The sequence below is a fragment of the Electrophorus electricus genome, chromosome 22, assembly GCF_041902795.1.
Source record: "Electrophorus electricus isolate QZ-2024a chromosome 22, ASM4190279v1, whole genome shotgun sequence".
Taxonomy (NCBI): Eukaryota; Metazoa; Chordata; class Actinopteri; order Gymnotiformes; family Gymnotidae; genus Electrophorus; species Electrophorus electricus.
Window position 1 is genome coordinate 6562227 of NC_137518.1, and position 12945 is coordinate 6575171.

Below are 12945 nucleotides of genomic sequence, written 5' to 3' on the forward strand. Positions count from 1 at the left end.
TTCTTAAAAAAGTAGCATTTTTCATTGCTTTTTCAGGGTCATGGTGCGCTAACAGCATAATTATAATCAATGAAAGAGAAGTAAATGACCATGCCACCATTAAAGTGTTCAAAAATCTTTGCAGTCTTTGCTATAATCTTTGCTATAAAGGTAGCACATCTGCCATCTTTAAACGAGAGCAGTGATTATGAATGCTCCACTGAAAATGGACTCAGTCATGTATATTAATATTATTACAATATTATAATTCATTATTACATGAATATTAATTATTAGACTGCCTTCCTTTCAAATTATATATATATATATATATATAAAAACACACAATTATACATAATGCATAACGCAAAAGTTCCTTAAAAATGCTCATGTTCCAGGGGGTAAATCTAGTCGGCTTTGGTGCTTGGAATGCGTTCAAATGAACAATAATTTTTTATACCAGGTGTAATTGAATTCCGGACCATTTTGATGATTGATATTACTTACTCAGCCTTCTCTAGGACATGCGCTTAATGTCTTAGTCTTAGCAGCGCGTTTTATGGCCGCGTGGCTTGATGTACGGCCTTCACCCAAAGGTTATTTCTCCCACGCACACTTCATTAACTCAGGGTCCTTGGAAACCCTCACTGCCCTTACTTGTTTGAGAGAGCTCCAGAATGCACAGTCATACTCGTTAGCAAGGGCTCCAGTGGAACCGTTTCTTGATTATTGAAGGCAGAGGGGAAAAAAAATACAGGCTGAGCAGTGCAGTGGCCCTAGAACTTTTCTGATTTCCCACGCAGAGATACTGCAAAGGGGTGATGCACGAGACACAGATACCCCAAGGGAAAATAGTGGCGTGCAACCAAATGTTGCTAGAGCTCATATAACTAATCTGATCCGTGGGATATTTACATTTACAGGTTAATCCGATTATTTCTGAAATGTCATGAGGTTTGCATAATGCTATATTCTATAATTTTCCATAGCCAACACTAAGATTTCATAGTCCCTGGTCCTTCAAAATTCTGTAACATGTTTAAACAGAGTGAATTTTTCATAAAGAGCAGAAATATAAAGCTTCAGTAGAATAGTACATTTTAAAAAATAGTAAAATAAAGTAAAATAGTAAAATAAAGTAAAATAAAGGGCCTTTTCTAACAGAGAAAAAGTGACGTGTTCATGTGTGTTCACTTAGACTAAACTGATTATTAACTGAGCAACAAAAAAATGACTATGATGCCTAAAGGAAAAAGTAAAACACACACACACACGTACACGCACACACACACACACACACACATACACACACACACACACACACACACACACACACACACACACACAAAAACAGGCTCTTCAAGGTCACCAAAGGCCAACGGAGCATGAGCAGAAGTTATAAGTAAACAAGCAGCCACACTTACTTTGGTTGTTGCCTCCAGGCGGCCGATAAAACGAGAGTCCCAGGGAGATTATGGCTGCGATTTCGAGGATGATAAGGGTCACATCTTGTAGTGCTTCCCACACTAACTCTATGAACGTTTTTGGCTTCTTTGGAGGTATAAGGTTTTTCCCGAAGACTTCTCTCCTCTTTGTAAGGTCAACTTCATCGCCTGTCAAACCTAAAAAAAAAAAAACACCAAAAACAGATGCATATGTAATAACGTTGTGATGTACTGTAATTTCTGTGATGTATTGAGAATTGCACTGTGGCAAGAATTACACTTTATCTGAGTTGTGGCCAATCTTTATAGACAGGGTTCCTCATATCACTACTCTTTCAAGGTCAGATTGCCAATTTTATTTTATTGTGTCCAAATTAACAGGACGTGAGAAAAGGCAGTAATCAAGCCTCTACAATTCATCACACATTGTAATTTGTGGTCTGTTCTTATGACAATGTCTGGTGAGATTATCCCTCTGGCTGTGGTCACGAAAGGTTAATGCTTAATTCAATGGCTCCAGAAACAGTACCCCATCCCGAGGCCCGCATATTAGAAATGAGCAATACCCGCACAAAACTGAGCCTCTGTGTCATCCCCGCCGCCAGTTACGGTGCTGACTCATAGCACAGCTCGCACTGCATGCTTACATAACTCCCTGCATGAGAGTAGGCCCCTGACTCGCTGCACCTCCCTCCCCAGCAACCGCCGGCCCTCTTCTCAAATCATCCCACCGTTCCTCGAGCTGCTTCAGAATGTTGCTGGGTGCTGAAAAACCTGTCCCACCTGTCGCATGCATTTGATTGATGTTAGTGACGGCACACTGACGTGGCAGAAATTACTGTGACTGGTATTTGCTAATTGTTTTCAACATAAATGGGTTTATCATTGTTATTTTAACCAAATCAAAAGGTTACATTAGACTGCAAATGGCAGGCAATAAACAAAGTAGTCCTGAGAATATCTTCTTGATATTAAGGCGGTTCCAGTTCCAGTTCCCAAAATTTACTGAGACAGGTGCAAAGTAAAATCAATAAATACCAAAACAAACACAAATCAGCTGCAGGGAGAATAGATCAGCATGTGTGTATAAGAAATCACAGCCTGTTAGAATAGTGTGTTACAGCCTTGCTTCAATGACTTTTTTGCATTTTACAAATCCGGCCGATAGCCATGACACATGACACATGATCCACAGAAGTATCTCTACCGTTAAATGGCACAGACTTCCTTTCACCACAGAGGAAACTGTAGACCAGAAAACCAAGACATATCAAAGATACATTAGCATCTGTATAGGTGTAATCGATGCTGGGGTCCCTGAGGTCATGAATCCATGACTTTCTGAAATGGCTGACTTTGTCCACACTGCTTTTTGAAAGTATAGTCTGAAAATATTTTATATAACAGCATGCTGCAGATACCTGTCCAAACAGACTGTGAAAATAGCACTAAGATCATGTGGAAAAGTGTTTTTGGTCAGCAAACACCTCTAATATGACATGACTGATGACTGTTGACTGAAAAACAGCTGCTGAAAAGTCATATGACTTTCTGTCAAAATAAACATTCCAACAAAACTAATTATTTTTACTCAAAATAAATAGAAAACAATTGTACAATAAATAGATTTTAAATAATTGTGCTTATTGTATTTTTTCCACACCAATAAGCTTAACAAACACAGCCTTTCAGTCCCAGCACTGATTTCCCTTCAGTGAATGCATGTGCCTGAGAACTTGATTTCTTGAAGGGAATGCAAATTTGAGGGGCAGCTGAATTGTCACCAGAACATTTCAAAGCAAAGTTATGTCTATGAGCATCTCTAGGAAGTAGCTAAACAAAACACATGGACAGAACAGTGCAGGGGGAAAGAAGGAAACCACTCATACCAAGAGAAGGGAATTCCCACTAATGACCCCCTAGAGCAAATCAAAGAAGATATATTTTTACACCATTTTCTACACCACTAATATTCAGCTACATATTTAGAATAGGGGTCCCTTGGAACTGGCTTCATCTGAGCCAGGCTTTGCTAATATTAGCAAGCTACAATTAACTAGATATTTTAATGTCACACTTGTTTGGTACTGCAAAGGCAAGCAGTGCCTGAAAGGGCCTCATTAAGTTGATTTCTACATGAAATACCCATGTTCTTCCCCAGGCTCCATACAGAAACACACTGAACTACAAAGCAGGTATTTTAAGTGACAATGGCCAATTACACCACATTTTCCTCCCCAATGAATAAGAGAACTGCAATGTACTAGCCAGTTACAAAGAAACACCTTATTTCAAATGGTCACTTGAAAAATCAACCGTGGAATTAACAATGATGACTGCAACTGGCAGGAGGGTCTGGAGAGGGTACACTTTGCGTAGGCAGATCTAAGCAGGATGATTCAGGCAGTCGTGCCTATGCTGTTTTCCATATTGCAACTGGCAGGGCTTTTTTGGAGAAAGCAAGGAGCAACATGCACTGGGGAAGAATGAAGAATTGGCTTTGACAATGAAATAAATCACTTTTTGTCACTTTATAGAAAAGAATAGTTAAGAACAATCCTCTGTTTGTGAAACTTCAGCCCTTATTAGGATTTGATGCCAAAAGCTCTACAGTTTTAAGATATTGTGATTACAACAGTGTCACAGCACAGCAAATGTCTCGCACTGAAATGTTCAATAGAGTTCCATATCCTCTGCTCATTTAGTTTTGTGGCAACCACAGCACTGAGGTATTCCGTATGACTGATTCATTCATTTGCAGTATGATATATTACTGATTCATTCATTTTCAATGATATATTACTGTAAATACTAAGGCAGGAATGCCTCACTCTTAATTTGATTAATTTAACAATCAAATTCACATCAAAGTAATTGATAGATACTACAAGACACAATTTCATGAGCAGGTCTGTCTGCCAAGTCGGACCCTACAATTGTGGCCTTCATCCTGTATCTCGACTCTTGAGTGATCCCAGCATAACAGTACCTGCTGAACTGCTGAAAACAACTCACAATCTGCTGAAGTACTGGAAATGATGGCATTCCATAGGACTGGTACATTGTTGGACAGCATCCTAGGAGGAATGTGCAATGGTGGGGACATGAGGAGCGGTGCAAGCAGCTCCTGGCAGCAGTCAGGCCGAATGTGATAGGGCAGAGCTCTTGTTTTCCAGAGCCTACAGTAAACATTGTGCCAGTTCAGTTGCCTGACACAGACACTGACCCCGAGTTGTGCAGTCTTGGAAAGCCAGACATCCGTCTGAACCACCCTTTGCGCCACCATTACTTGGACAAGCCAGGTGCTGTGTTTATGTGTTGGACATTTCATTATGGCACAGTGCAGAGTGACGTGCAGTGCAGTCTCCACCACCATTTAACGTTAATTTCAGAAGTGGCAGAAGAGACAACCAAACGTCAGCAGACTTATATCACTCTTAATAATGACATCAGCAAAAAAAGAAACAAACAAAAAAACTATTATCCAATTTTGTACATGACCCTGGCATTTTCTGCACCACATCATACACTGATTTTTTAATTTTTTAAAATTCATTAATTCATATTTAGATTCAATCTGACACCTCAAATTGAAGCTGGAATGTAATGAATGCATTATCCACCTGACACAGAGAGTATCATTTAAGATAATGTACGGAAAGATAAAATGGTGTCTGATTTCATGGGATCACAATGTGAACTAAAGACAGGGAGAGAGAGGTGTGTGAAGTGAGGACACTGTTCATAATAACTGTGCACTCACTAATACATATTTGCTTCCTAGTGAGAGAGAGAGAGAGAGAGAGAGAGAGAGAGAGAGAGAGAGAGAGAGGGAGAGAGGGTGGGAGAGAGGGAGGAAAAGAGAACTGTACAAAATAGAAAGGCTTCAAATTATTCCAACTGCGAGGAAAGAATGCCCAGGTTACAAATAGCACAGAAGGCTAAAAATAGCCTCATTAAACATTCCCTTTTAATTGTGCCTCAGCGTGGGAGGCCCTATGCCTGCTTCTGTTCCTCATCAATCCCCCTCCCCACCATACACACATACACACACAAACGCACACACACAAACAAGTGTGCTGCAACAACTCCCGTGTGCACAGCACATCTTCAACAGAAATGGCTAGAGGGCCACAGGAGGTACAAATGAGGCAGTCCTGGGAGTTGTGTTTTTAACATGGAGCCATGGATTACTCTGAACAGAGTGGTCATTAAAAGGCTGTCAGCTTAATATACGAAAGGGGGCCCAATCATAAACAAGACTTTGCAAAGGAAAAAATGCCTTCGATTCTCATTTAACAAGAGGACAAACAGATAGTAAAATTCCCAATGTCCATTTCATGTTTGATGACTCTTTTCATTAGGCTGTTAAGAATATACAATATTGCTGCAGAACCTCACCAGGGTTCCAGAAAATATTTATATAGATTATTATGGCTTCACTTTTGCTTGACTGCATTGACATGAAAATTCTGTCACTAATGGGCCTATTGAAGAAAAAAATTAAAGGTAAACAAAACATACTTGCATACTTGTGTGTGTGTGTGTGTGTGTGTGTGTGTGTGTGCGTGCATGCATGTGTGTGCATGTGTGTGTACAAAGAGGTAAGGAAAGAGAGAAAGATTCTGCACTTTTGTCCTTGGATCAAATGTGAGACACAGAAGTTGTTAGTTCAGTGAGAGACACTAAGTGCTCAAGGGACTTGTGTGATGACTGTAGACCTATAACTCATTAATTCTTGTGTAAAACCAGGACACTAAATACCAATAATAAAGTGTCATACGTAAGACGGAGAATATATATATCTTTTTACCCAGATCAGTGGTTAGTGATCAATTAATTTGGGGGGGCCGTATTTAGTAAGGCAGACAGCCTTTCCCACATCCCTCTCTATTTACTTGTCTTGTAATTAACATTAGTGGCTTCCTTAAACTAGGTCATTTGCTTACATGTATCCTTATTCAGATCAATATAATATTAAATAATTTTCCCTTTATCGCGGACAACCCCCCCCCCCAAAAAAAAAAAAAAGAAATCGACGGCGGTAGGGGTAGAGATGAAGACAGCGATATTGCATATTTTAACAGTTGGTGCTTTTTTCATTTCTCCTTTTTTTTCTTTCTGTTGCTAAAAATAGGTCGCCATGGAAACCCTACACATGATGCGCGCGCCCAGGCTCCGGGTGAACACCGCGGTGAATTCTACCACTGCCGAAGAGGAGCCTACTACGCAGTTATTTTCTGCATGCAGATGCGCCGCGCGCCAACGCTGATGCGTATCACCGCAACTGCCTTCCGCAGGCCCCCATTATGTAAACGCTCTATCGACATATGTCACCTAGATGCAACGTCAGAGCTGCCTTGTTGCTATGGATTTTTTTTTTTCAGCACATGACGCTACATCTGCAACGGAAAGTAAGGGTCCAGTTATTTTAAGTGACACCGATCGAACTGGGATAAAAGTCCACCTTTCCTTTTTAACTTATGGTACTGGCAAGTTTAACTGTCCGATGCTGATCATTTGTGCAGAGTTAGCAGGCACGTTCGATGACGAGCTCTCGTGGCCAGAGCTGTTTGTTCTGAAAGGATTCGTCTGAATGTTAAGCTCGTGCTCCGCAGATGACTCTGCGGGAAACAGTCATTTGACAAATCCCCCAGTCCCTTATAAACATGAACACGCTGTACACTAGAAATAAATATTAACTCAGATTGACAAATCGCTGCCCGTTTTTTTTGCCAGAAGAACCCGCCAACACAACGTATCTGACAATCCTTTGTCATCATGCAGTGACGTGTCCAAAAGTAGTTTCCATGGCAACGTCGTGTGATGGGCCCTCCGCCATACTGATGGTCTTCTGAATCAACATCCCAGAGAGAACAGTGTATGTCAGGGTCCTTTAGGACATACTCAAAGTATTGCCAATTGCTGCTTCTCAGTCTGTGCTTATGTCAAATCCATGTCCATGTCCATGTCCAAACCTGGACAAAAAGTGTGGTTGTAATACTAAGTGCAGAGCTAGCAACAAGCAAGAAAATTATATCTGGGGGAAACTTGTAATGGTGCACATTTGGTTAGCAAATGTGTCCATGTGACTTTGTAAAGTTAACATAACACTGTTCATTTTTAACCCGTGCTGCACAACTGGACGGAATCAAACCAGTGTAAGCAGTGTACGAGTGCTCTTCAGACGGTTCTTGCTTTCACTATGGTTCCAGCTGTTTTAAAAAAATCTAAATTGAGAAAAATGCATTTATGCATATTACTGTGGACAAGATTTCTGGGATATTAATTTAATCCGAAATTTTTCTTGACAGATATATCATGCTACACGAGTTCCTGATGCATTGGCCTTTCACAAGAGCCTCTTAGCGCAGAAATGATGTGTATGCGGCCGACTGAGCACTCCCATCAGAACTGCACTGCTGTCAGAAGTGCCCAGCTCATGGCTCTCTGAGGACAGGCCTGAATTCATACATACAGGCGCGCAGAGCTCTCTCCAGGTAGATAGCTCATGGAACCTGACACTCGATGTTTTCCATAACACATTCAACACTATGGGGAATTCCTCACAGCATTCAAACCAATAACCTGATTCCTACCCGCCCTAATTGGAGTCAGCTTGTTTGTCACCCGAGGAAAGCATATGTTGTACAAAACCTCAAGCATGCCCTATCTGGTTTACAAAACCAGGTTTAGAAAATAAATCACTGGGCCTCATGGTAAAATTGTGGTAGGATCATCCAGGATATTTAATTGGGGTAGTTGGAATATTGATGTACAGGTCAAGCATGAGGTTTGAAATAAAAAACATTTTTTTATTTAATGAATAAACAATTAATAACTAAAGCTAGTAAACACCATCATCAATAACAACAGTAATAATGCTATTTGAATAACGTATTCAAATTTTGATACTCTGTAAGTCTTAAGTGCTATACAAGCTCAGACTACTCTGCTTTCACTTTCCCCTCTGACTTTCACTGTTGAACTGTTGGTGGTTCAGAGATATGGAAGATAATTACAAAAGTTAGATTACAGGAGTATGCTACATGCATTTTTTTGACATAACATCCAGCAAGTGTTCTGCAATATAACACTGTAACCAAGGCAAAACAAAGAACCACTTTAAGAAGGGTAGACTTGACAAGGAGCCCACAAATTACTATAATGAGTACCCTTATCTCAATTCCATCCTTCCAACGTTACAGTGTCTACAATCCAGTGCAGTGATGGCCATGTGCGTGTGCAAGCACTGGCAATCTAATTACTTTTTTAAAAATTGTTTTAAAACAAATTGATATGTTAGCAGTGGTCAGCACCTAGCACAAGTGTCTAAGTCTTCATTAGAGGCACTTGATATCTGTTAAAATTCTGAAGTGGAAGTGGGCATGCCTGCTGTTTGAATTTATACAGATGGTGGGAAGAGAACCTTCCAGTCCACGTCCTTGTCAGGATTGCTCTTGGCCATGGGACTGCGGCAACTATGACCCTTCAAACGTTAACTGCTCCTCATCTCCACTTGTGAAGAACAAGTGTCCACACACCCACAAACACATAAACACGCACACACACACGCACACACAAATGCACACACACACGCACACACAAAAATATGCACATATCCACCCACGCAATACTGCAGCAGGTAAAGTCGTGTAATCACAGCACCGATATACTGCACTTGGGAAATTTATGTGCAAGTGTCTGTGCGTGTTTTCTTGGAAAGCAGGACTACGGAGTTCTATGCGAAAGGGCGAATGACAGTGGATATCCTCTCTCTCACAGCTGAGATGTCAGTCTCACGTTACTGAAAGAGGGCTCAAATGTATGCCAGCCAAAATTGTGTCCCCCCCCCCCCCCCGCGAACCTCGTCAAAGAGTTATGAAGTGGCATGATGAGTACTTTTTGAGGGGTAAAATTATTTTGAACACTTTTAAACACTTGCTTTAAGCAATGTAATACTGCCTTTTCATCTTTACATTTGAAACACCCTAACAGTAAGGTTTTTTTTTATTATTATTTCAATCAACTTAACGTCTATCAGAGATCTTCATAAATCGGTCTTCACTAAGATCTCCACTACAAAAATCCTGAATTATTAGACAAAAATGGCAAATTTTGGAGGGAAAGGCCATTACTTGTGTAACCTGACAGGTGGGACATTAAAACCCAGGTGTAGAAATGTGAAGTCTACCAAATCAACACCATGGTTTGCAGACAAGCATCAGAGGAGTTCCCCACAGAGTAGCATGAAGCAGGATGAAGTCAGGGCTGACAGCAGAGTAGGGTGAAGCATGATGAAATCAGGGCTGACAGCAGAGTAGGGTGGAGAAAGTTGAAATCAGGGCTGACAACATGATATAAGAAAAATGGAAGTCCTGGTGTGGTTTCATGAATCCTCCAAAAGCTGCTCCACATAGATGGTACCTCCACCTCCAGCGCCACAGTGCTGGTTCTTCACTTTGACCAGTTTGCATATGTTTTTAGAACACATTTTATAATACAGCTTAGGACCCCAACTGCTCTAGTCGACAGATCCCACAGCCTCACATGAAACTACATAGCATAATGCTTGCATGTTTGAAAATGTGAGCTTTATTTGGTAAGGTATTTTCAAGGAAACTGTAGGAAGGTGATCTCAACCACTGTATAACCTTTCTCTCTCCCAACCTGCCATGAGTGAGTTTTAATGCTAGTCATCAAGACCCAGGCTGCAGAATGGCTAACCTTGTGCGGTGTAAAGATCAACCCTAATGATGTTTCACTCCCTTATCAAGTGTTTTGAGATTGCTAAATTCAACAAGCAATAGTCCACAGAAAAATATTAAAGTATTACTGCAAAATACTTATGTTACTAGGCACCAGAAGAAGACTCCTTCACAACTCACAATATGAAATCTTTACAGCCCACAGGGAATTTACTTGTATTCTAGTAAAATTACATCTTCATGACCGTAATAGAATCATAAGGAAAAATGATAATAGGGCTAAAAATTATATCATCATTATGCTTATACAATGGCATTAAATGGAAGACTTTAAGATCAGTATTGGCAAAGGCCAATACAGTTATTTGAGTCCTGATTCATATAGCTGTGTGGCCATAAATGACCATGTGGCTATTATTGGATGGGCTAAAGAATAAACACAATTGGTGAGGTCATCAGCTCCCCAAGGGCAAATTCACTTGATTGCTTGAGACTAAAATACAGATATGACAGAAAAATATGCTCTTGCACAACAGAGGCCAAAAGCTTTATTTGGTAGGGTCTGATTCATTGGGACAATGCTCACATCTACAGAGAAAAGATGACAAATGGAGAATTGTGCTTGTGTTTGTTAAATTGATGTCATAGGAGAAGAAATATGACTTTGCTAAGCTGGGTATTCTGCTATACAGACAATCATTTTATTAGAATCACCCATGAAGTACATAGTTAAAGATTATTACTCATGTATGTCCCAGTTTGTATTCACCTCATCTCTTTATCAGTGGTCAGTTTGTGACCTCAGTACTTTTTCAGGCTTGATATAAACTCCCAGCAACACAGCTGTGCCTGATACCAGCATATCAACACTCATACCAGCATATCATACACTACAATACCATCAGTGTCACTGCTGTGTTGAGAATGCTCCCCCAACCAAATAATATCCGGTCAGCAGTGGTCATGTGATCAGACACCAATGATGATGGAGGTAGAGGATGTCTGTCAAATTATGCATGGCAACAGATGTGCAACAGTCCGTAATTATACACCAACAAAAAGCTCCTAATCAAAAGACTAGTGAGTGTGTGTGCAAGGTAGGTTTTTCTAAAGAAGTGGAATCTGACATGGTTACAAGTTCTGGGTTTCAACAAAGGTTCAATTCAAAACAGAGGTGTTTTAATGTTACTACTGCAGTGAGATGTGCTTCCACTGAAAAAGTGCTACTTTAACGCATGAATAAAATATGATTATGGTAAGAAGGCATGTGATCATAAACATTGCAAACCCAGAAAGCACATACCCATCAGGTATTAGTGGAATATAAAACATTTACTAAAACTCAGGGATATTTTTTGTGAGCCAGCTAGCTTGAAGTGTGTTTTAGCACAAATTCTGTTTCAACACTGTGAGCTGTAAACAAGCTGTTGATTATCATGTTACTTTATGTCAGTAGAATGCTAAAATAGTTACTTAATAACCTCACAAAGTCCTTTCTCTGTTTTTTGTTTAAATTGTGATATAACCATGATGTAGAATATGTGTAAAAATTAGTCAGATTTAAGACTCATTATAGCTAAGTCAATTCTTGACTTGACTTGACCAACCCTGACATACAGCAAATGTCATTGTCCTTAATCGCACATATTTACAGCAGTTTTTCTTACTGTTTGTAAGATTGCTCAGACTGAAATTCTATGACCCAACCCTGGGAGACTGCCAGCAATATGTAAGGCACGTACTCATAGACTGTGTTTTCAAAGGAATTTGATGATACATTGTCAATGCATGACGTGGCACCACACATACCCTCACATTACAGCAATACACATACTGGCGGGTTGAGGGGGTCGGAGCAGCGGCAAAACTACAAAGCAGCACGTCTTCAGCAGCAAGCATCTCATGTAGATGAACACCTGGGTAGCAGCGCATATTCTGGCTTGTCTGGAGATTAGAACTTGAGTGTTAGGAACACAAATAAGTCACGGTGTTTTACACAAGCTCACAATGGGATAAACTGGGTAAACACATTGTGCATTTGGCAAAGTGTGCTGCACCACTCGTTTATGAACACTTTGAAAAGGTATACAACATTGTAACCTCGGCTTAAATTGTCTGAACCTTCTATATACTGTTCATACTTTTCTGTGTTAGCAACTGACAGCACTGACTCATGCTCTATTCCAAGGTCATCCATTCGGGAGTGTCTACCTCTCGGAGGGGCCAGAAAACTGTAACATATCATTTATAATCTAGCCTCAAAGGGAATGCTTTCTCCTTTTAAGAACAACTGCTGGAATAAGGGCAGAATTACGGGCGAGTAAAGAAGTGTCCTTATTAGAGGAGATTGTGCTCATACCGAACAATTCCTAGTGGAGCCTGAGATTAAATGGGATGTGTCAGAGGGAAATGAGCACTGGGCTGGAGGACTAGATTAGCATGCTCATTGAGGGTGGGTTTTGGGGGCAGGTTTGCGGCCTTGCTGAGGTGGAACAATTGCTAGCCCTGTGAAACAGAACCGACAAAGCAGATGGAGGTTTTGGGAGCTGGAGCCATGGCATTGCCGAAGTGGGACACTGCTTAGCTAGCTATGTGTAACAGAGCTGATGTGAGTGGCGGAGATGACGCAGTGGAGTTCATTGCATCCGGTGTTCACTTCCTTACTCCTGAGTCGCATTCTTCACAGCAGATCCAGCCTGACATAGCCCAGGGACTCAAGTATTCCAGAGCGCCATCCCTGAACAGCATGCTCACAAGCAAGCTGCACACCACCATGGTTGCGTGTGCCACCTGTGCCTGATTCTCAGCCTCAT

The 12945-nt window shown here is 40.7% G+C and overlaps 1 protein-coding gene across 13 annotated transcripts in view; it reads right to left on the reverse strand.

Annotated features, from left to right (window-relative positions):
* atp2b2 (ATPase plasma membrane Ca2+ transporting 2) overlaps positions 1 to 12945 on the reverse strand; it is a 101396-nt gene that overhangs the window by 37308 nt on the left and 51143 nt on the right. For all 13 annotated transcript variants that reach the window (XM_081705332.1, XM_081705329.1, XM_081705327.1 and 10 more), the window contains one exon: positions 1404 to 1601. In XM_081705332.1, the coding sequence (XP_081561458.1) occupies positions 1404 to 1601 (198 nt within the window). The remainder of the gene's footprint in view (positions 1 to 1403; positions 1602 to 12945) is intronic.